The sequence below is a fragment of the Lemur catta genome, chromosome 11, assembly GCF_020740605.2.
Source record: "Lemur catta isolate mLemCat1 chromosome 11, mLemCat1.pri, whole genome shotgun sequence".
In the NCBI taxonomy this organism is placed as follows: Eukaryota; Metazoa; Chordata; class Mammalia; order Primates; family Lemuridae; genus Lemur; species Lemur catta.
Window position 1 is genome coordinate 53,081,144 of NC_059138.1, and position 24,383 is coordinate 53,105,526.

The window sequence follows — 24,383 nt, forward strand, 5'->3', positions numbered from 1 at the left end:
TGATTTTAGGTTTGTATTATTAGTAAAGTGAGGCAGAATGAGATAGGTGGGGGTGAGGAGGAGAGGAGATTAGAAGATAATTCAGTTTTAAACATGTTCCTTTATCGTAAAATTATGTAAAACATTTCACGGAAATTTGAGAATGAATACTACACAAAAAGGTAGTTAAGCTTACCTAGGCATATACCCAAGAAAACTGAAAACATACGTCCACATAAAAACTTGTACCTGAATGTTCATAGCAGCATTATTCATAATAGACAAAAAGTGTTAACAACCCAAATGTCCATCAACTGATAAATGGATAAACAGAGTGTGATAAGCCATACAATGGAGTATCATTTACTTATAAAAAGGGTGAAGTACTGAAACAACATGAATGATCCTTGAAACCATTATGCTCAGTAAAAAGAAGCCAGTCACAAAAGACCGCACATTACATGATTCCATTGACACAGACTAGGCAAATTTATGGAGGTAGAAAGTAGATTAGTGGTTGCCTAGGTAGGACTAGGGGGTTGGGGGGAGGGGCGTGACTGTACAATAGATTGAATGTCTGTGCTCTTAAAAAATTCCTATGTTGAGATCCTAACCCCCAAGGTGATGGCATTAGGAGGTGGGACCTTTGGGAGGTGATTAAATCACGAATGGGATTAGTGTCCTTATAAAAGAGACCCCCAGAGGGCTCCCTTGCCCCTTTTGCCATGTGAAGACACAGCAAGATGATGGCCATCTACGAATGAAGAAACGGACCCTCACCAGATACCACCAACTCTGATCTTGGACTTCCTGGTTTCCAGAACTGTGAGGAATAGATTTCTGTTGTATATAAGCCACCCAGTTCATGATATTTTGTTACAGCAGCCTATGATGAATAAGACAGACTGTTAATGAGTATGGGGTTTCTTTTTGGGGAGGATGAAAATGTTCTAAAATTGATTGTGATGACGGTGGCTCAACTCTGTGGATATATGAAACTGAAAACCACTGAATCGTACTATTTATATCGGTGAATTGTATAGTATGTGAATTATATCTCAATAAAGCTATTTAAAGAAAGTAGTTAAGAAATTAAACTTCCAAGCAAACATTATAAATTCAGGAGGATAGTAAAAAACTGCTAAGAAAACTGCTTTAGGCCTAAATATATGAAAGGCTTAAGTACACAGTATTAAAGAACAGTGACAAACATTTATTTTATCATATATTCAACCAAGTACCCATCTGGAGACATGTGTTCTTCAAGTTCTGAATAATCTATTATTATCGTCTGAATCTTCCCAAACACCCGATTTATCATATTAGGATTAAATAATAAACCAGAAAATGTCTATGTATGAACAAAGGCACTCTTATAAACTATTACCTTATGCTTTATTCTGGATGGTGAGATTATAAGTGACTTGTTTCTGCATTTTTCTACTTTTCTGTACTCAGCATTTTATGAGTACTAATTACTTTTAAAATTGGAAGGAAAAAAACAAACATTGCCACTTGCCCATATATTGCACGTCTATGATTTATTAACCTCACCTCTTTGTTCCGTACTCCTGTATTAACCCACTTCTATTACTTGTTTACCTGCTGGTCTATACACCCAAACTGGAAGATCTCTGAGGACAGGGCCAACCCTTACTTGCTTCTCTATCCAGAACACTTAATTTACTGCCTAGTCTGGCCATAACCGGCACTCAATTAATACATACTGAAAGGTTATTGCTTCTCCCTGCAAGAAGGCTTTCTCTCCCTTCTTTCCTTCAACTTTAGTCCCTCCCATCTCAAATTTCGCTTCCTTGGTTCATCTCTAGGTTATTCAAGTGCAAGCATGTGTATTTGCAGAGATATGAATATATGAATAGATGTATACACACTGAGAGCCAAAACCAGATTTTATTTATATTGTTGTATCTGTTTATGCTTTAACCAGCCTGTGGCACTAGACAGCATCTGCCTGCAAGTAATTGGTATTTAAAAACTGGGGCTGGCTGACAGTTACTCTCATATATCCCAAATCTTGCCAAAAGCAAGGAGAATGCAGGATAGGATCTTTGTCCTCCTGTGGTTACTTCATCCAGGTATGTAGCTAGAGTTGGGTTCCTTGGAAGACAAAGAAAGAGAAGTATTTAGGAAAAGTGTAGCGAAGGCAAAACAAAGAGTAAAGGATTAAAGAAGGTATGGAGGAGAAAGAGGCACTTGAAGGAAACTAGTCCAGAAAGGGAGAATGGCTGGTGGGAAAGAGCATGAAAGAAAAGAACCATTAAAAGCCCAAGTGGTTTAAAGGACGCTCTGTGGCAGAAAGGAGAACCTGAGATGAAGATCTGTCCCTGAGATAGAGACTGATAGGAAAAAACCCTCTACCAGGGAAGGGAGGTGGCGCTTAACTTTAAGACAAGTTAGGGAGTGTGCTGGCATCTCTGTCCATAGGAGGGCCTATGAGTCTGGTAATTTCCTTAAAAATAAATAGCTGAATTAATTTTTGCTTGTTACCAGATGTGAATAATTTATTTCTCCACAGAGGGCTCATATTTACTATGAGTAACTTCCTCTAGAGAGACAGGGAAACAGGGGGAGGAGAGAGAGAAACCTCACTATTTTTCAATTTAAAATTGAGGATCAAAACTAAACTAGAGCTCACCAAACCACCCAAGATTTCTGAAACATTATGAATCCCATAAATTAATATATTTACTGAGTCAATTTAAATATAACTAAAAGAAGACTAAGTGGTTATTGAGATAAAAAAAGTCATTCCTAATCACTTTGGCAAACATTGAATAAGTATCTTCTATTTTCTAGATGTACTTATTTCTCTTAAATACTTATTTATTAATAATTAAAGAACTGCATTTCTGTTCTCCCAGTGCTATCTCTTCCTGTCTTAGTCTGCTCAGGCTGCAATAACAAAGTACCACAAACAGAGTGGCTGAAACAACAGAAATTTATTTTCTCCTGGTTCTGGTGGCTGGGAAGTCTGAGATCAGGATGCCAGCATAACCCAACAACTGCTGTGCGATAACTCAGCAACTGAGTGATAACTCAACAGCTTGGGGTTCTGGTGAGAGCCATTTCTTGGCTTGCAGAGGGCTGCCTTCTTGCTGTGTAATCACATTGCTCAAGCTTGCTGGTGTCTCTTCTTCTAAGGGCACTAATCTCATCACAGGAGCCCCACCTTCAAGAACTCATCCAATTCTAATTATCTCCCAAAGGCCCCATCTCCAAATACCATCACCCTGGGGGTTAGGACTTCAGCATATGAATCCTGGGGAGACACAAACATTCAGTCAGTAACACTTCCTTCCTCACATTACTGAATACAATATACCTTCCACATCTTCAAAATTAGAAAGCAGGGCTGGCACATTCTTGTCCAACAGCAGCAACAAACATAATTTGTCTCATTCTGTGTCTAGGATCCAAGTATTCATTTTATATACTTTGTCATAATTTTTCTTGCTAAACTGCATATTTGTTACTTCCCAAAGCTTCCCTTACCTCTTGCTTTCCAATCACACTGCTCAGGGGAGTTCTTAAGGCAAGGAAAGAAAAATGATCATGTATTGAACACTTTCTTTCTAAGGGCTGGGTTCCTCATACATTATTGCATCTTAATTCTCATTCAAACCCTGAAGTTAGATGAATAGCAAATAGTAAATAACTTTGTAATTGAAGAAAGTTTAGAACCAGGAAAATAAATATGAGTCAAACCTACGAAGCGACAACTTGCCAGTGTGAAGCATTTATATTAGTATTACTAAGAAATTGGAGGCACGTCAAAGATATGGTGCCTTTCCATGGAATCACTCCTCTCACCACGGGCTTAACGGTCAGACATCTCAGACTCAATGCTCTGGGGAATACTGTCTTCCATCTCCCCATATAACCAGAGTAAGGATGACCCCTCTCCTCCCTTGTGGAAATTCTAGCTATAATACTAACTATATTTTAAGTTGGGTGTGGTACTGAAAAACTTTAATGGTAATATCCTGGAAGACCACTGGGGCAAGGGTGATGGTGGTGTGTGCAGACACAGAATAGATGATCAAAGATGACCAACAATGAACACCTGGCAAAATCAGTGCCACAGATTAATTAGTCAGGTTCTAATCACTAACCGGGATCAGGGCTTATCAATGACCTTCACTTTACAGAACTGTGAACTAGAGACAGCACTCAACCAAACTGGAACCTCACTGTACCCCATAATAAAATCATTCTGTCTCACAGCTTCTAGCCTTGCTTCATACTGTGCCTTCTTGGGAGAGAAAGAAAAGCTTTCACAGGGAGTTTGCTCCCCATGAGTGGGAACCTTAGTACTCTCGCTCTTCAATACTTGGCCATTTGGGTAGAGGAGGGCCCAGGAACAGGCTGACCAACCAGCCCAGTTTGCCCAGAATTGTCCCAGTTTCAGCACTGAAAAGCCCGTGTCCTGGGAAACCTCTCCAACTCAGGCAAACCAGGATGGTTGGTCACCCCATCCAGGAGATTCAGAACGAGAGGTTGCAGAAGAGGGCATTAAAAAAAAAAAAAAAAAAAGAAGTAAAGTTTTTTGTTACTTTAGTGGGGTGCACTGTCTTAAAAAATCAGATGAGCATCTCTTAAAATAAGAACAACAGTGGTCCAGATGGACAGGTTTCATTCTCTTTTTTCCTAATAATTCATTGCTACTAAGTATTAAATAAGGGAACTAGACCGGGGGGAGCTCCCACCAGATACCACAATTCAAGTTGTTATTTTTCTTTTTCAGCACATGACCTTGTAAAATGATATGCATCTTGCCTCTTTTGCAGGGAAAGACCATCGCCTATGGCTTAGTCCACATGGCTAAAGTAACAGTCCGAGGGAAGTACAGGATCTACAGAGGCAGCCACCAGGGGAGATTCACTGGGGGGGGGGGTGTGCTATATAGGATGACAAGGAGAATTCATCTTGTCCAATCTGATTGATCAGTAGTGACAGGCTGTAAACTGCATTGAGAATGATTCTAAAGCGCTACCTATGTGTAGCAGTAGGGAGTGCTGAGATTAATCGGCAACACATACCACTAAAAACACGCTAGCTATGAGAGTCAAGTTTTCGCTCTCTGATGGGCTGACTTCCAAGCAATACACAAGGAATAAAAGGCAGAAAATGCAAAAAGTAAGTCCACTGAAAAGAGACATATTTCAATAACACATACTACATACATTATGGTAACCAAAATGTGGCTTTCAAAAACACTTGTTACTTTTAATCTCAGAATCCACTGGTCTTGTCTTCAATACAGTATTTTTTGCCAAAGGGAATTTCATGGGCTCTGTTGTGGGTATGTCTTTGAGTAAATACTTCTGTGACTACCTCTATGCTCATATATACATGCTTTCTCTTGCAAAAACTCTAATATTGACATTAGCCAGCTGTCAGCAAAATGACAGCTTTCCAAGGCTGAAAGTTTTAATGTTGATTTTGAGGGAAAATAATCACTAGACATTTTCTGAAATAGAAGTGTCTCTTGGCTGAATGAAGTGGCTTATTTAGAAAAAGAACCTTTGCTCAAAATGGAACCAAAAGTATCACTCATAGAGCATTACAAATGATCTAAAAATACCCTCAAATTGGATTCCATCATTGGTTAAAAATACTCTAAAAAGTGGAAAACTGATTTTCTCATTTTTTCCTTTAAAAAAATTATAATTTGTTTAGCATAAAAATATGGGCTCTGGCTCTTGAATGTCAGTGATGTTGTCTACATGTCTAGTATTAAGAGATTAGTGTAGTAACTAATCAACAAAAGTTGGCATTTATTTTATCAGGATAAAATTTTACTGACCCAAGAACCAGCTTAATTCTTTAAAAGGCTTATTTACTTCATTTATATTTTTAATAAATACTTTAAAATGGGTACTTTAAAAATAATGAATTATTTTGCTGATTACAAAATATATATGCATTGTAGAAAATTTAGAAAATAGAAGAGGAGTACATAGATGAAAAGAAGTAACACAGCATTGCTTCCATTCTTTTATCTTTTTATACAGAAATGGATATGATGGTATCTCTAAAGATCTCTTCTTTTCCTAACAAGCTAAGATGGCACCATACCCCAAGGCAGGATCTGAATCCTTGCTGTGTAGTCCTTGGTTTTGAGCAAGTACAAAGAGACAAGAAAGTGCTTAGCAGTCATAACGAAGCTGTGACTGAATATAACTCAAGCTTCTACGAGGAATCAAGGACACATCAGAAAAAGTATTTGCACACACATTTTCACCTACCATTTTAGACTTCCTATCTTATGACAGGGAGCAGCAGTAACCTTTTTCATTTTTCTTTATGAGTGGTAAAGACAACTGGTATCCTGTATGAATACAACATTCCTACCCAGCACATTTTGAGTGGGATCCAATAATGTGTGATAACTCAACAATTTAGCACAGGAAACTAAACCCACAACATCCCTCAGAAATTTCACAGACTATCTAGACAGAACAGACCCCATTTGAATAGGATTTTTTTCAGTAATATTTGAAGAATGCAATTTTTCATGATGGACACACTGGGTTTGCGACAGATGCAAATTCAGATATGAATAAAACACAATTAAATGATTCAGACTCTTTGCTGTGCTTCCATAGACCTTATTTCTGCACAGGTCAAACAAAGGAAAGTTGCTGTTTGACAACAGTGCATGACTCATCAGAGGAAGTTCTTACCATATGAATGTGCTTGTTGAAATAAAGCTGGTTAACAAAGCCAGCCTTTTTTCTCCCTGTGGGCCAGCGAGATTTTCATTTTAGGAAATGGAAGTGTCAATGTGGACAAACTGTCCCGAAGTATTTATAGTACATGTGTAGTTTCCTTAAACTGCCTTTGAACAAAGAATATGTGAATGGAAAATAAGATCTGAGTATCTTTCACTCTTTTGTGTCATCTGAAACTATTCTGTTTATAAAATCCATTTAGCACTGTGATATGTATATAATGTGACAGGAAAGTAGTGTAGAGCAACACTGGGGTATGCTAGTGGCTTCCCAATTTTTTAAGAGCTCATTATTCATTAAGAATATTACACTTCTGTCATATTCATTGCAAACATTTTCTCCGAGATCACCAAGTGCTTTTTAACTTTTCAGTGTTTTTCTTTTCTGATGAAAAAAAGTTTTCAATTTTTGTATAGTCAAATATATCAAATATTTTTGTTTGTCACTTTTTTAATGCTTTGAAAATCTATCTCTATTCTAGGGTCATACATAGTTCTTATAAGTTTCTTTATTATTTTATGGTTTCATTTTTAATATTTAACTCTTTAAGCCATCTGTCATTTGTTCTGTGGTAAAGAATAGTGAGCATCTAATCAGAGTACCATTTTCCCTCATTTTCTCCCCAACAGCTCGACCAGTTACTCCATCTCATTTGCTGAACATGCCATTCTGTCCTCTCAGATGTGTGATTTACAATAAATTGCATTACTTCCTAACCCAGGGTCTTGAGTCTGGCTCTCTACTCTGTTCCATGAATGTCTGTCACTTTCACACATCACTTTTATTGTTGTAGTTGCATAGTACATTTTAGTGCTTGGTACTAGAAGTTTCCCTTTTAACTTTTTTTTTTTTTAACAAAAAATTCTTGGCTATTTTCACCAATTTAACTCTTTCAAATGCATTTCAGAAAATCCCACTGGGATTCTGATTGGTGTTGCATAAATCTATAAATTAATTTGGAAAGATTTTATATCCTTACCGTTATTCAATCTTCTCATTCAGGAATATCTTTCTCGTCAAATATTCTCTACATCTATGTAAGTCTTTTATGTCTCTCAATCAAGTTTTATGTTTTTTTTTTTAATATAGGTCCCACACATTTTGTTCACATTAGTCTACGTTTTTGATTTTTATAATGGGAATCAGATGGAGCTGCTATAGGCTCCGTAGAAACTTACTGTCACTCTTTTATCTTTGGTCATAGTCCTGACTGTTCTCTTGAATCATGGATTGTGTTAGATTTGAAAAGTGGAAGCAAAAGGAAAAAACGACATGTGGGGGATGTTTGTTTTATATTCATAGTGAGAAGACTGAACCTCCCAAGAGGGCTCTAAAGGTTAAAAAACATGTAACCAAAAGCACCAATGGTTAGTAAAAAAGAGAAATAATGTGCTAATAAGTGCTCACAGGGATGACTCATTGCATTGGCTCATCCTTGGGAAACCACCTACTAAGCAGAATTTAGCAGCTAAGGTGTTATTTTTGGTGCATGATTTATTGCTACTTCCTCTTGGGAAAAAAAAAAAAAAGATGAATCCTAGCTCCCTAAAACACATAAAAATGGTCATCCATGCAGACCAGCCTGCCAGGTAACAATCTTATTTTTAGAACAGGGCAGGGTTTTGTCTCCTGCAGAAATTTCTTTAGAATAAGATAGAAGCACTTGGTCCTGTGTAATGGAAAGGAGGATAAAGCAGGAGCTAAAAGATTCAGCTGCTATTGCTGGCTCTGTAACTGATTAACAAATCCCTTTGTGCATGCAGGCCACTTAACCTCTGATCATCTGTTAAAAACCAGATATCACAACTTCTGTCCTACTCTGTATCAAGACAAAAATAATATAAAAATAATAAACCATGTGAATGAAGCAATTAGAACTGCGGAGAAGTTCAATTAGCCTGCTCAGTAAAAGTAATGCTACTTATCAAGTAGCAAATAGAATGAACTATCACTTGTTCCAAAGTTATTCATTTTCTGTTTAATACTGTACTACTTTCTTCTTCCTCTTCCCTACTCTGTGGTTTTTTTTTTTTTCCTTGTTTTAGTGCGACTAAATAGGCAAGGAAAATTCAGCGCTGTTGTTTGGGTCCTATCTCAGGACCAAATCTCTAGATTTAATTTATCACGATACTCAGTTGTGCTATTAGTATTTACAAAGATCACTAAGAAAAGTTTAAAGATGATATATGGTTAGGAAAATGACAAATATGGGGTAAACGTGTTTCCTTATTCAGGGTCCATGGCAGTAAAGCTAATCAGTTCAAGCATTCCCTCCCTTTCAACTGCCCTTGAATATGGTTGTTTCTTTATATTGACGAAGACACTGAGGTCCTGAGAGATTAAATGACTAGCTCCACGTTTGATATTCTATTCATTTATATGTTTATTCATTCCTTTATAAAGGGAGTGTTTACTGAGTGTTGAATGCTGTTCTGGATGCTAGGAATAGAGCAGTAAATGAAATAAACTCCCTCTCTCTGAATGCATTAATAAATTGTTGTTAGAATGTGTATTTCCCTGATTAGTAGTTTGAACATTTTTATTCATATGTTTACTCACCAGTGCTAATACTTCTGTGAATTTCTACTGCTCATTTTCCAACACTGCCAGATGATTCAGCTTAATGAAATGGGATAAAAACTATAGGTAATACTTATTCTTCTAATCCTTACAAAACTCTGAAACATAGGCTTTACTGTCCTCATTTTAGCCTTAGAGAGGAAACTAGGGCTCAGGGGAGTTTGTAACTTAGACACAGTTATGCATGTAATAAGTGTGGGAGCTGTAATCAATACTGTTAATCATGATTTCTTATTGATGCTATTTTATCACATATTTAAATGCAATCTATCTAAAAATGTTATAAAACAAATATTAAAGTCAACCTTTAGTCTCAGTACAAAGTATTTAGTTTATTTATGAAGCAAATGAATTTATAAGAATGAAGAGGCTGAGGGCATATGATTATATATATGATGCATTTGCATAACATATTCTCTAGAGAGGTATGACCCTCTAAATGTCGTATATTTGATTTAACCACTATCAGTGAAGGGTATCACTGGCAAAGGTTATGTCACTCAGACAAATGAATAGTATCTGATAAAAAGTTGTATGCACAGTAATAATTACCTTTTGTTATAAACATACATAAAATGACTGGAAATATATATTAAATGTTTATATAATATAATAATATGAAATATATTATGTATAAATATGTATATATAAAAGACCGTAAAGAAAGATATAATGAAAATGTTAACATATATGTTATCTATCTATGAGTTACAGGTAATTTTTATTCTCCATAATTTCCTAAGTCAAAATTTCAAAAATTTTGCTAGTATGCTACTTTTAAATATGAAAAATACAATAAAAGTTATTAAAAGTAGAAAGTAAAAATTCAGTCATATGTTGCTGTCTCTAAACTTAAGGTAAAAAAAAGATGAATATGTAAACATTTTAGAAAAAAGCTTCAGGAAGTATTTCTTATACACTGTACTCAAGACTAGATGGTCACGGGGGCTGTCAGGTTACATGAGGTTTCACAGATCTCTTAACAAAACTGAAGATTTAAATGGCAACTGAATAGTTCACTACAAACTGCTTCTGGATTTAGAAAACAATTTGGTCAGATTTTGGATATGAAGCAAATAAATGTCTACCTCCAATATAAAGGATAATTACTTCTTGACCAGTTTGATTTCTTGATCATCATTGGTAATCTTGGCATTGTAACTGAGGGGCATAGTTTCCTTGAAAATGAAATTTAGATTCTTTCAACCTGTAAAAGGACTTCTGACCACTTTTGGCGGGATCAAAATCCTAAAAGGAATTTTAAGGAAGTATGTAAGAGACTTTAACTTTAAACTCATTATTTTTAAGAAATTAAGTAGATTGAAAACCAATGCAACCTAATAATGCTCAGTAGATAACTTTTCTTCAACATCAACAGCTAATAATAATAGTACTAGATGTAATTTTATAAGATATGGGCTGCTTTACTCTATTTTACAATATTGTGTCATTCAATTCTAACAACACTGCGAGGTAAATATCGTTATCCTCATTTTAAAGGGAGGAACCAAGGGTTAAAGAGGTTAAGTTAAGATCAAATATCAAATTGTAAGACCTCTAACATCTATGTAATAAACAGCCAACAGTATGCCCAGCGGTATACATTACAGGGTGATTACCATATCATAACTCTGTAGAAAAAATGTGAGCCTTGCGATAAACTTTAAAATTTGAAAGTTTGTACTATGTGCATTCATCTCAGCTAATTAATTAGAGCCCTTTAACACTTACAAAGCATTATGGGTAAAAGTATTCAATATATTACAAATAACAACACTTTCAGATGATATAATTTTAGCACACAACTAATACATACTTTGGAGTACTTTGGCTTTGCATGCTAAAGTCTAAAAGACATTTTCATTTTCTTTACATGGCAAGTGAATTGCTCTTCTTTATTAATTTCCCCAAACACATTAAAAACAAAGTTTCAGTATATCTTTGGCATTATTTTATTAGCATCAGTACTATATTTTAAATAAAGAATTTATTTCAAAAGGTGAAGCTGGCACCTGAAAGTAGGAAGGTCTTGATACCAGGGAGGAGGCTGCCGGCTAAGCACGGAGCAGCTGAGTGACACTGCCACACCAATCCCACGTCCCACCATTGAACAAAGTTTCACTGTCTGATGTCTTACTGATCCACTCATTTGAGGCTGAACTTTCCTGGTACCTTCACCCACTCGTTTGGGAGTTCTGCCAATGCCCAGATAGAAGGACGCTTCAGAGCAAATGTGGGGTCTGCCTCACTGAGTCCTGCTTTGTGCCTGCTCTGACAGGCAGCAGGACAGTATACCCTGTGTTGACCTTCCAGACTGGGCAGGAACCCCAGTTCTGCTCTGCCACCGACCGGCTGTGACCTGGATGGGCAACACTACCTCTGAGCCTCACTCTATTTAGTCTACTCCGGATGGGTTCCTTGATTACGTACAATGTAATAAAAAATGCCCACAAATTAAATATGGTTTCCTTATTAGTGCTTGAAAATGTCTTTTGACCCCTCAGAGTTAACCAGACACTGGATGCCAGTGATAGGCAGAAAATTACTAACTTTTGCCTTTCAAGCAGAACCACTACATTTCATCAAATCAAAGAAATGACCAATTGATTGCAATTCACATCCAAATGTGAAAAAAAAATGTACATCTTAGAAATACTGCAGTGCAGGAGAAGAGCTGGCAAAACAGTCATTTTCTTATTGGGAGCTGATGAAATGCTTCAAGTACACTGTATTCAGACTCTCCTGGATGTTTCCCTGGAACTTAATGTCTTTGCTTTCTTTATGGATCCACTTAGTAGCTCGGATCAATGAATATAGATTTGCTGAAAATTTTTTCTTTTTAAAATATTAAAAAATAGGCTGGGCACAATGGCTCATGCCTGTAATCCCAGCACTTCAGGAGGCTGAGGCAGGAGGATTGCTTGAGGCCAGGAGTTTAACACTAGCCTGGACAACATAGCAAGACCCCTGTTTCTACAAAAAAAAATAGCTGGGCATGGTGGCGTGCACATTAGCTACTTGGGAGGCGGAGGCACAAGGGTAGCTTAAACCCAGGAGTTCGAGGCTGCAGTGAGCTATGGCTGTGCCTCTGCACTCCAGCCTGGGTGACAGAGTGAGATCCTGTCTCTAAAAAATAAATACATACATAAATAAAATACTAAGGAACATCTTGTGCTTTGGTGAACACACATGGAAATGTGCCTGCCTCAAGTTCTTGAAATAAGAAAAAGTAAATAGGAGATAGACTCCTTGCTAAGCACTTCTTGGTTACAATGTGCATTTCTTAATAACTGATGGATGACAACAACATTATTGAACATTTGTTCCAGAAAATACAGTACAAAAGGACTCTATAGGGTAAACTCCTTTCACATACTTGGTGACCAGACCCCTGGGTTCTTTTGTGTATCAGTGGTCTGAGGAGCATGTTAGGAGACTGACAAAAATAGTCTCAATTAAACACCAATTATTCTCTTCCTTCAGGAAAAGCTTTCTTGCTCCACAGCATTACTGGAGAGCATGCATTTGGTGCTTAAAGCCTTCCTGTTCTTACTGGAAAATTGGAGTCAGTGCCTGAGGCACCACCATGCTAGCCTTATGCCTAATGATCACATCAGACTGTGCATTAAACCGCTGCATACAATTTCCTTTGTCTCCCCCTCCTTTTCTGTAAATTTTTTTGTTGTTTCGTTGTTATGGGTAGTGACAGTTTTTGGTTTCTTTCGTTTACCAACGGTTTCCTTTACCACAGCCTCTATTCCTCCCGCTGGAAGCCTGGCATGATTGGAAGCTGGAAGAAAAACCACAACTGAATAGCCTGGCACTTACTTTAACAGTCATTTCCAACCACAGATTAATACTGTTACTGGATTTGACTAACGGCTTTCAATCAGCCCAACTGTCATCACTTGAGAACATGCTAGCCAGTGAAAGGCAAAAGGGAAAATATAAGCAAATCCAAATCATGGTATAGTTTTTCTGACTGCTCATCTTTTGAATCCAAAAGTATTTATCTCTCTAAATATCCTCTTCTTGGTTCTCAATAATATGTATAACATATGGATCAGGAGATAATACACTGCATGGCTCCAACTAGTGGGAGGCTTAAGTCAGCAGGTAAGGGTTGCCACGGGTACCAGCTAGCACAAGACGGCTTGCTGCTCAGCTGCCCGGAGAATGTGTACGGATCCTGCTCCTTGCCCTGCCCACTACGGAAACTGCATTGGATGCTGGTGCTCAAGCATGTGAAGTAGCCAGCATCAAAGTCCAAATGGGAGGAGACCCTGTTGGAGGTTCTCTGTTTCTAACAGTGGTGCTCAGTGCTTACCTATTACAAAAAAGAGCCAGGTTTTTTTCTCTTCATCATTTACTTTGACATAGTAGACTCCAGGTCTAGTGCAGCTGATAGGATTTTTCAATAGATACAAAAAGAGGATGGTGTGGTATACGGATGCTATGGTATATGACCAGCTCAACTAAAACCACATTCTATCCCAACTTGATGATTTTCACATTAACAAAAACTCCTATGTGAGACTGAAGGCTTTGGAAAACTGTTGGTCAACTCCAGCTTTTGGTCCTGACAGACTCTAACCTACACAGAAAGAGAAGAGGACTTGAATGACCATTATTTTCTGACCGATGACTGCTGGGTCCTACTCTGGGTGTTTCTCACACATTAATCCCAATGTTCCTCCTTAAAAATGTATGGAACAGCATGCATTTAATACACCCATGGTGGGAAAATAAAGCAGAAAAATCTTTGTGGAGGACAATTTGGCTCCCTGTATCCAAGGGCTTTAGGGTTTTGAATATTCCTTATCTCAATATTCCACTTCCAGCAATTAGTCCTAAAGGAATAATTGTGAGAACGTAGAAAACTTTAGTTGCAAGACTGTGTATCACAGCCTTCCTCAAAGAACTCTTGCAAATTTCATTCATTCAACCAATGTTTACTACATGTTTACTATGTGCCAGGGAATATTGAAATAAATAAGATCAAGATATATTTTTATACAAAAGAAGCAGATTATAAAAAAGCATGATCTAACTTTATAAGACAATTAAAATGTTATAATGCAGAAGAAAAAGTTGAAGGATACCTATTAAACCCTTATAATCTCTTGGTCACTAATTAATGGTTTATTTTTCTTTCTCCTTTTTAGATTTAAAAAAACATACAGAGAACTATTTCGAGACAATGTAAATCTTCTGATTTGTATCGAATTTTCACTCACTAGTTTTAGCATCCATTGATGATTTTCTAACTCCATCATTCCTTCTATATTTATTAGGGGCCATTCTACTCTAAGAAAGAGCTTTCTCTTCTCTCCTATTTATGTCAGTATGGACTCATGGATTTTTTTTTTATTTAGTGGGTTATAATCGCATTAAATACATAATTACTATAATTATGTATTTTGATGCTCATATTTTCTCAGATTTGTCCAGTGGCCCATTCAAGCTATATTCTGTGTCTCTTTGATATATTTGCATTAGTTTTTGAGCATTTTCTTACTTTCTGGTACAAGATCCTCCAGATTTATCTTCTACTCTTTACTTGTATTTTTAAAATGTTCTACAATAACCATGTGTTACTTTTGTTAAGTGAAAGAACACAATATGTACTACTTTAAAAATAATCTTACATAAAATGTAATAATCTGTATAATGTATGCATTTTATGTAAGATTGATTTAAAAAGTCCAGATTGCTGGCCCTACATGGTACAGAGATATTAAAACATTAAAATATCAAAGCTAAAACTAAATGTCAAACTAAAATTTAACATAAAATTTAAAAACTCCCCTTTGAGTTCCACTTGAGATGGGAGAGGGGAGCACCTGCCTTACAAACCAACACAAAAGGCAATTATAACCAGTGAGATCATTAAATGCACGAGTCATTGCTCTTTTTTTGATTGAAACCAGTGAGCTAGCCACATAGCCCCAGATATGAAAGGTAACAGCTAAAGCATGTTCTCTCCAATTGTGTCTCATAGACAAATGTCTCCTTGTTTCACCCCTCAGAAAACTGCACAGAATAATGGTGAGACACCATCGTTTTCATCTGAGTGACTGAGTTTCTTCCTGATGACTATTTGGAGTTCCCCTATGAGCTGTAGGAGGTACTTCTTCCTGTGGCTCAGAACAACACTGTCTCTGAGAGCACTGGGGACTGCACTCTGCATCTGTGAGGTACTATGGAAAACAAAGGAAGACCAAGCAGGAGGCCCCAGTTTCTCCCTGTGGAGCAGTTAGTAGACCCCCTTACCCCTGAGTCCTGCCCAGTTTCTTTAAGCTTATTAGATGGGTTTATTGAAACTCACTTGCACGCTCAGCCTGTCATCAGACTCCAGGACCAGTGCTAGCCTTTGTGGTGATTGTGGTGGGATGGAGAGGAAGAGACATAAGGAGCCCAACAATGATTAGTCATTACTTCACTACTGAGTCATTTGGCCGTGCCGCCCAGTCTGCTGTGACCTAAGTTCATGCTCTGTACCCTAGCCTTGAGCTTCTGCCTAGAATTCCAGTACTCCAGGTCCCTGGCCTTTTTGACTCTGAATTCTTCTTATGTCCTATGTTATCTTTGGCAATAAGTCACCTCTTATCCTGTTCTAGAAAATGATACACCGAGGTACTTTATCAATATCAATAGCACCGAAAGTGGCTAAGTTTCACTGAGCATGTACAATGCAAAAGATCAAGCTAAGTGCTTTCCATGCACCGTTTTACTTACCCTCAGATCAACACTATAGGAGAGGTACATATGAATATCCTTATTTTGCAGTTGAGGAAACCAAGGTTGAAGGATGGTTAATAAAGAGTCATCATCACAGAGCTAACAAATGAGAGAGAGAGAACCACATACTGCAAAGCTGGTTCTCACAATTACTTTACTATATGGTATCCTTCAGTTATGACTATGAAATTGCTACTAGGACTTTAAGACTCAGACTGAGCAAAAATTCTAGGTTTTTTAAAAAGAAAAATTAGTGAATGGGAACAAGACTGGTAAGCTTAATGTTGACACCAAGATGCATTCTTCAGTTAATTCTAAGAAAAGAGCTGGGTGTGGTGGTGTGTGTCTATAGTTCCAGTTACTCAGGAAGCGGAGGTGAGAGGATCGCCTGAGGCCAGGAGATGGAGGCTAGCCTGGGCAACATTGTGAGACCTCATCTCTTACAAAAAAAAAAAAAAAAAAAGATAAAAGAAAAAAAGGAAAAGAAAAGAGGTGATCCCAAGAAGGAGCTTGCAAGTCCATGAAGAACTTGGAACAAGTTACCATATAGCGCACTTCAGTAGTTCATTCATTTGGGATCTGTGATGTGCTCTTCACTGAGCTAAGTGCAAGGAATACGGAAATGATTAAGACTGACATGGTCCCTGCCCTTATGGGGCTTACAGTTTAGGAAGAGAGAAAGACAATCATTAAGTAAGTGGTAAGTTATTTAAGACGATAAGATATTTGGGGGGGGATAACAAAACGGTCCATAGAGGCCTCTCTAAGGATGTGACGTTCAACCTGAAGGAGGAAACAGAGGAAGCAGGACTGATGAGGTCTATTCACTTTCCTTTCATGTCTGGTAAAAGCTGGAATTTTTGAGTACTCTTCAAGAGTGCTCTATGGCTTAGGTCCTGTTAAGCAGGTCAACCACCATTTTACAATCCATGCACTTTATCACTAACACTTTCCTTCACCCTGTTCAACACATTGCAAATGTGACATAAATGAGATTTTTATTATTCAGTCTAGAATTGCCCTTTTTTTTAATACAGAAAAATCATTTTAGAATCGGGGATAAGAGGAAAGGTCTTTGCATTTTGCAGAGTTCATCCAAGTGTACTATTTGTCTCTTCCCTGTGGAATTGTCAGATCAGATTTAGGAAAGATGATGAAAGAAAAGAAAGGGGCCCAGAGGGACCTAAGAAAGCAAGGCCAGACTTGCTATTCACATGGGCCCTTAGTGGGAGAGTGGATGGCAAGAGAAAACCGGATCCAATTTTCTCCCTGTCAGTGCTGTCTGCACAGTGGTTAGACATGGCACTCAAAACCAGTCTTTTGAACAAGTTGGTTAGCCCTGACCTACCTTGTTCATATTTCTGAAAATGATACTTTTGTTATCTCACAAGTAGAGACACCAGAGAGTCTTCTGAAGGCATCAGCACAGAAGACCTAGGGTCCTTCTTTGCCATAATCTGACTGCATTTTCTCTGGGAGAATAGAAGCTCCCTTAGGATATGTGGGTTGGGACTAGTGGCTTTTTATAGTTAAGAAGAGAATATTTCTGATGTTTAGAGAATTCAAATAATGATTATTATCTCATGTTCAAAGACTGTAATAAAATGGTTATGTACTCTCTTCTTGGAGCAATTTGATGTTCTGAGACCCTCAACTGCCTGGCTTCCAGAAATCTATTTTTTCTCCATCATAATATTTCCTCTAATTACTGAATAATTAACCCTAATGACTAACCTAGTCTCATAGGAAAAAAGTTTGTGAAATCTGCTCCTGATGCATGTAGTAAGTGCAGAAGGACACATTAAGTAATGTGTATGGTCTGAGAAGGTCAAAATTTCTTTCCCAAGGCCTGGTCCACCCTAAAAAAGAGGGAAGAAAGCCCATCCTCTATTTACTGGAGGAGCCATTTTATTGCTTCACAAATTACAGGGCCTTAGAAGTTTCTTCTATCATAACAGAAGTGACATGGATCACCACGCTTGCTCACTCTTCTTTGTCTGCCAGTGGAACTCCACACCAACTGACCAAAGCTGTCACCACCCCCAGCTGCCAATGTGGGCCTCCAGATTGCGAGGCCACAGGGTCAGATATGGGGCCTGGCGCTGTGCTGCCGCAGGGCTGTGTGTCCAAAGAGGCCAGCAGCCAGGCAGAGCACTCTCTGTAACAGCTTGGCCACCTCTCTGAGAGGGAAGACAAATCCCATTTCATCAGGTTTGGCATGGAAAGCAAACTGTCCACCCCACATCCAAAAGCACTTGAGTGGCAGAAGGAAAAGAAAAGTATAGACCCCAAGTGTGGATGTAAAAGTGGGTTTCTTCGGGGATGAAACTTTTTGTTAATTTGGTTTGGATTCTATGGTGTTTTCACCCAGCTCTCATCAGTTTTAAGCTGAATTACAGTTCCCAGGCTTTTAGGATAATTCTCTTAATGAAGTAATGCAATGCCAAAGAAATGGCATCACAGGGCTTTGCCCTTTCCTGCTTTTTAAAGGCCATCAAAACCATCATTCCCTAACATACCCATACAGGAAAAAAGATGAGGCTTATCTTGTTTTTAAGCTATTGTGTTACTAGCATTTGAATGGCACAAGAAAGATAAGTAAATGCTTGCAAAATAAGGTCTGACCCAAGCTTTACCTGATTATGCAGTTTCTATCTTGCTGAGTGCACATGATAATAAGATTTCAAACTCTGCATTAGAAGCCACGGTTCAATCCAGAAGTGTGCTTCTACAACCCGGGGAGGGCTCCCGATTACTTCACAGTGAAGCCACCGTCACAAACAGGATTTCCTAAAGAGGTCTTAGGGCAAGGAAGCTTCATTCTAACTTTGGCTCTGCCATCTGGGCAGCCCTGCTGATCCTCCCCTCCTGTAAACAGGCAGTTAGAAGGGGACCTGGCCACTCCTTTCTATTGTTCCTCATGCCTCTCACTTCCCTTTCATCTTTGGTAATAGCTGGAATTTATGAGTACGTTGGATGACCTTCCAAGTCTTTCCCTTCAGAGTTTATTTACTTCGTGCATAATCCTCAGCATGGCTCCGTCGTTTGGCTGCCCTCACCCCAGCTGTATTTGCCCAAAGGTGTGGCTTCATCTCCGTATGCTGTTTAACTGAACGGAAAAGGACTCATAAGATTGTTAGAGTCCAACAGTGATTGTGCAGACAAGGCAGTATCTCCCAGCTTATACCTTCCACTCCAATCAGGTCTTGCTTTTCCAGGAATACACTGCTGTTTCTGTGGCTTGCCTCACGAAGTTCTTATTAAATATCCAATTGAACATCTCCAAAACCCAGCTCAGGACTAACTTCATGAAGCCCCTATTATTCTAGTCCAGTTCAGGATAATATTTAACTTTTCTAAGCTCTGGTCGTTTTCAAAATCAGTACCAAGCAGCTTAGCACTTACATATGCATGGTCTGATACTGCTTGCTAATTATTACGTGCTAACGCACCGTGTACATTTTTCTTATTTGCTCATGTAGGTTATAACCTCCTCGAGGCTTGGTCTTTCAGATTTTTTGCTAGCTTCCATAGTGCCCAGAATAACTGTTAGCACCTGGTAGGTTTTTCAAAGAATATCTGTTCATTCATTAATTGACAGAAGAATCCCACGGGAGACCTGGTTTCAGTGAGTTTCATTTCCTTGTTATGAAATTGGGTTAAATGTTTAAGTGTAAACAGAATTACCCAAAGGAATAATGCTAGGATTAGTATTAATTTAATGCATTTATATCATTTAGATTAGTGAAGTCATATAAAATCTCTAAATTTAAAATTAAGTGCTTTTGGGAATATAAACTAAAAAATGATTAAACCCCACTGAAGGAAAATCTTGAGATTGTATGACCGGGAAGAAACACGGCAAAACTGTTTTGAGGAAGGCAAGGACCAAATAACGTATTTGGCCCATTTTATGCCAAAGCTATTCACAGAATGGCAGGCTCTGAGCTACAGGCTGTGACAGTTCATTCATTCATCACTTATTTACTTGGTGGCCACTTTATGCCATGCTCTGTTAGGTACTAGCTACATAGCGGTGAGTAAAATAGAGATGCTCTAGTCTAAAGCTTCAGGAGTGATAGCGCAAACAGGTTTTGAGCCAGAAAACACTAAAATAAATATGTCATTGCAAACTGTGGTAAGTGCTATAAAGGAAAAAACCCAAGTGCTGTGAGGGTGAATACCAGAGGGTACTGATTATTCTGGGTCAGGGAAGGCCTCTTTGAGGAAACAACACGTAAGATGAGATTTGAAGGATGAATTGGAGCAGCCAGGAGGTGAGCTAGGGGGTGGGCAGGGAGTGTTCCAGGTAGATGACTCCAGGAAACACTGCAGGCAGTCTCTTGAAGGCACTGATATAACTGCTGTTTCTGCATAGCAAAGCCAATACATTTATGGATCCCAATAAGAATATAGGAAATTCACATACTCATTCAATAAATCTTTATTGAATGCTGACTATGTGCTAGACATAGTTCTATGCTCTTTGGATATCCAAGGAAACAAAGCAAATGTTCTTGCCCCTGTGGAGTTTAAGTTCTATTACAAGAAATAAAAGTATCAATTTAGATTCATCTAAATACTGCAGTTCTGCACACAGAACTTGGCATGTATATAATGAAACTAGAACTGTTACCTGTTGGGATTTCATTCTGTATGGGTCCCTTGTGTTTTCACATATCTTGCAAGTAGAGGCACTGACTGCATTTGCCCTGGACTAGATTTTCGAGTGAATAGCCTTGGAAGATAGAGATAGTATCTCCCTCTAGGGCATAAGCAAGTCTGTTTACTCTTCACCACAATAATACCTTCTGCTGGGGCAAAATTCAGGCTGACTTACGCCTATTATAAAAGATTCAAGTTCCTTGGGCTTTCTTTTTTATAAGACAACCTGCATATATGTGTAGGTGTCACCTGGCCCTCCTCTCATTTTTGTATGGGAATTGGGGATCTGGAGCAAATGCTGACATGCTAGCTAGAGCTGTTGCTCTGAGTGATACACTGTCTCTTGTCTCTAACCCAGGAGTTGCGTGTCTTTTCTCAGCATTCATAAACTGTGGCAGACTAATTTGTTAGCTTGCAAGTAGGGGAAAATCTCATACCTTTCACAGTTCTTGACATCAGTCACTGACAGGCCAAGAACTGGGGACTTTTTAGTTTAGAAAGACAAAGACCAAGGGAGTGAGGCTGATGTCTACAAAATCAGTAAGATTATTGGTTGTATTCACGCATTTTGAATCTCAAATCAAGGGCCAAATCCCTAACATTTGAGAGAGGTAAGTTTAGGACAATAGAAAGGAGTTTCTTCACACAGTGGATACCAACCTTATAGCATTTAACCGTCTCAAAACATAGTGCTGGCTGAAACTACAAATTGCTTTATAAAAGGCCTCACTAAATTATGGATGACAGACCTAGAATGCCTAATTCAATATGTATTTGATGACTTAGTCTTTGCCAAGAGCCCTTCTACGATATGATCTCATTATCTCAGTGAGAGGAGGACTACTGGGAAAAGTCATTAATCCGACCTAACAAGGGCCATTTTAATGTACAAAATAAAAAATAGACTCTTCACTGCTTTATCTAAATCTAATTCTAGTTCTTATGATGGACACACATTCATATACACATTTATTTGGGACGTGTAACTATCAAATCTCCTTTTACAACAAGCAACACTTCATAATCTTAATTTAATTTATAATCTTAATGTTAAATAATCTTGGTAAAATATGCTCCTATTTTAGGGCAGTTGTTTCCCAAACGAGACATGGAGAACACTTCCAGAAAATTTTAAGCAGCACATCTTGAAAAAAATGTTCCACAGTCAAATATGTTTGGGGAACAATGTACTACATATATCCTTGGAAATTTGAAATATACATTAATGATAATGGTACAGAAACCTTTGTTGAACCCAGCATTTCCCAAAGTATTTAGTATTGGCCAACCACTTCACAGCATGCCCATTATTTCATGAAACACCATTCCATGAAATAGCAAACAGAGAAATATGCTTTTAAGGTGTTAAAAAATAAAGATTTATATGGTAAGGACTGCTATTATGCCAACATTATCTACAAAGCCTCACTAATTTGAAGTGGAAAATAACAGCGAAGCAGGGACAGAAGGGCTTGACGGGTGACTGGATGTCCTGCGTTGCCTCTTATACAGGATGGTTAGGTCATCTCCACTTGGGGGAATCCTTGGGATCAATTATTTCTTGGGTCTAAAGGAGCCTGAAAGCCCTGATTTCATGAATATTTCCATGTTTCAGGAATGGGTAACAGTCATAATTGTAGCTACCATTTACTGCTTCCAATCAATGTGCTAAGGTGTTATTCTGAGCACTTTACATTGAATTCTCACAGTGAACCACGAGAGATGCAGCCTTATTACCCATTTTCACAGAAAAGGAAACTGAGGGAGAGAGCAGTTAAGTAACTGGCCCAAGGCTACACAGCTAGTAAGTGGAAGAGCTGGGCTTTAGATCGAGGCAATCTGGCTCCAGAGTGTCAACCCCTGTGCTCAACTGCCTTCAGAATGACAGCGTATGTTAGTGAACGTCCACATTACCAGCGTATCTCATACCACAAAGCAATTCAATTCACTGTACCTTCTAGCTGGGTCGAGCCTTATGTAAGTAGCCTTCAGAGCTTAGGAACCATAAAATAACACCCCGACCTTATGCTAACACATCTTGAAAAGCTTTTCTAAGTTTAACAGCTGTACCAGAAGAAATAAAATACAAATGGGACAGCATGTACCCATTGTCAAAACAATCTACCCTTTGCATAATTTCTTCCTTTCACCAATTTGTCACTATATACAATATTGACTTTAAGTAAACAAACAAGAAGCTACAAGCAGTACACCCACATTCTCTTTTAATTACAGTGCTGTGCAAAGCTACTTTGTTAAAATGGTTCATTTTGGCTGGGCGCGGTGGCTCATGCCTATAATCCTAGCACTCTGCGAGGCCGAGGCGGGTGGAGCAAGAGCGAGACACCCCCCCCCCCCACTGAAAATAGAAAGAAATTATCTGGCCAACTAAAATGTATATAGAAAAAATTAGCCGGGCGTGGTGGCGCATGCCTGTAGTCCCAGCTACTGGGGAGGCTGAGGCAGGAGGATCACTTAAGCCCAGGAGTTTGAGGTTGCTGTGAGCTAGGCTGACGCCACGGCACTCACTCTAGCCCGGGCAACAAAGCAACACTCTGTCTCAAAAATAAATAAATAAATAAATAAATAAAATGGTTAATTTCTAAAATACTTTTATGAAAAATGGTATACATACACATACATATTTATGTTTTCCCCCCAAACTCCTAGTCCTTTTGTACACTCTTAGTTGAGTGCTGAATGCAGGCTCCCACTGAGTCCTTCCGGCCTTCAGAATTGGTGCTCCTTACTGTGTAGACATTCTCAGGCAGACACGACGCCATTCCACATTGTGTGTTCTGCAATGTTTACTGTTTATTCCACTGCACTCCATTGGGTTTGTTGTTGTTGTTGTTACCATTATATTGGGATATTAATTTTCTGTTGCTGTTGTTAATAATTAGCACAAATTTAGTGGCTTAAAACAACACCCATGTATGTCTCACAGTTCTGTAGGTCAAAAGTCTAAGTATGGCATGGCTCAGCTGTTTCTGTTGAGAGTTGAACAAAGATGACATCAAGGTGTCCAGCAGAGTTGTGTTCCATTCTGGAAGTTCTGGGGATAAATCTGCTTCCAATTCAGATTGTTGGTTGAATTCAGTTCTATATGGTTGTAAAACTGAGGTCCCTGTTTCCTTGCTGGCTGACAGTCAGGGGGCTGCCCATAGTTCCTTGAGGCCTCTTTGTGGTTCCTAATGTGGCCCCCACCTCTCAGCCAGCAACAGCACGCTGGTCTGTCCCATGCTTGGAATCTCTGATGACTTTGCCTTCTGTCACATCTCTTTTGCCCATAGCCTGAAAGTTCTCTGCTTTTAAAAGGCTCCTGCAATTAGATTGGGCCCACTCAGATAATCCAGAATAATCTCCCTGTTGTGTAAAGTTCATAATCTTAATTACGTCTGCAAAATCCCTTTTGCCAAGTAATGTAACAAATTCACAGGGATTACGGTTTAGGTATATTTGGGGGCCATTCTGGGCATCACTTCTGGTGAACATTTTTGTGCCAGATGGCCAAGAGTGATGAATGATAATGCTACATCAGTTTCAAAAACAAAACAAACAAACAACAAGAAAGGAAGAATTTTGCAGTTAGATATTAAATTCTAAGTTTTACCCATTTCCAGAAGCCTTTAAAGTCCAAGAAACAGAAAGATCAGCAGTGAG

General features: G+C 38.4%; 1 protein-coding gene across 5 annotated transcripts in view; it reads right to left on the reverse strand.

Annotated features, from left to right (window-relative positions):
* The window catches only part of CDK6 (cyclin dependent kinase 6), a 197,762-nt gene that overhangs the window by 12,401 nt on the left and 160,978 nt on the right, over positions 1-24,383 (reverse strand). The window contains exon 6 of one of the 5 annotated variants that reach the window (XM_045565175.1): positions 23,632-24,252. The exons of the other annotated variants lie outside the window; for them this stretch is intronic. Coding sequence (XP_045421131.1) covers positions 23,931-24,252 — 322 coding nt within the window. The 3' untranslated portion in view covers positions 23,632-23,930. Of the gene's footprint in view, positions 1-23,631; positions 24,253-24,383 lie in introns of those variants that run through there. 5 annotated transcript variants of the gene reach the window in all.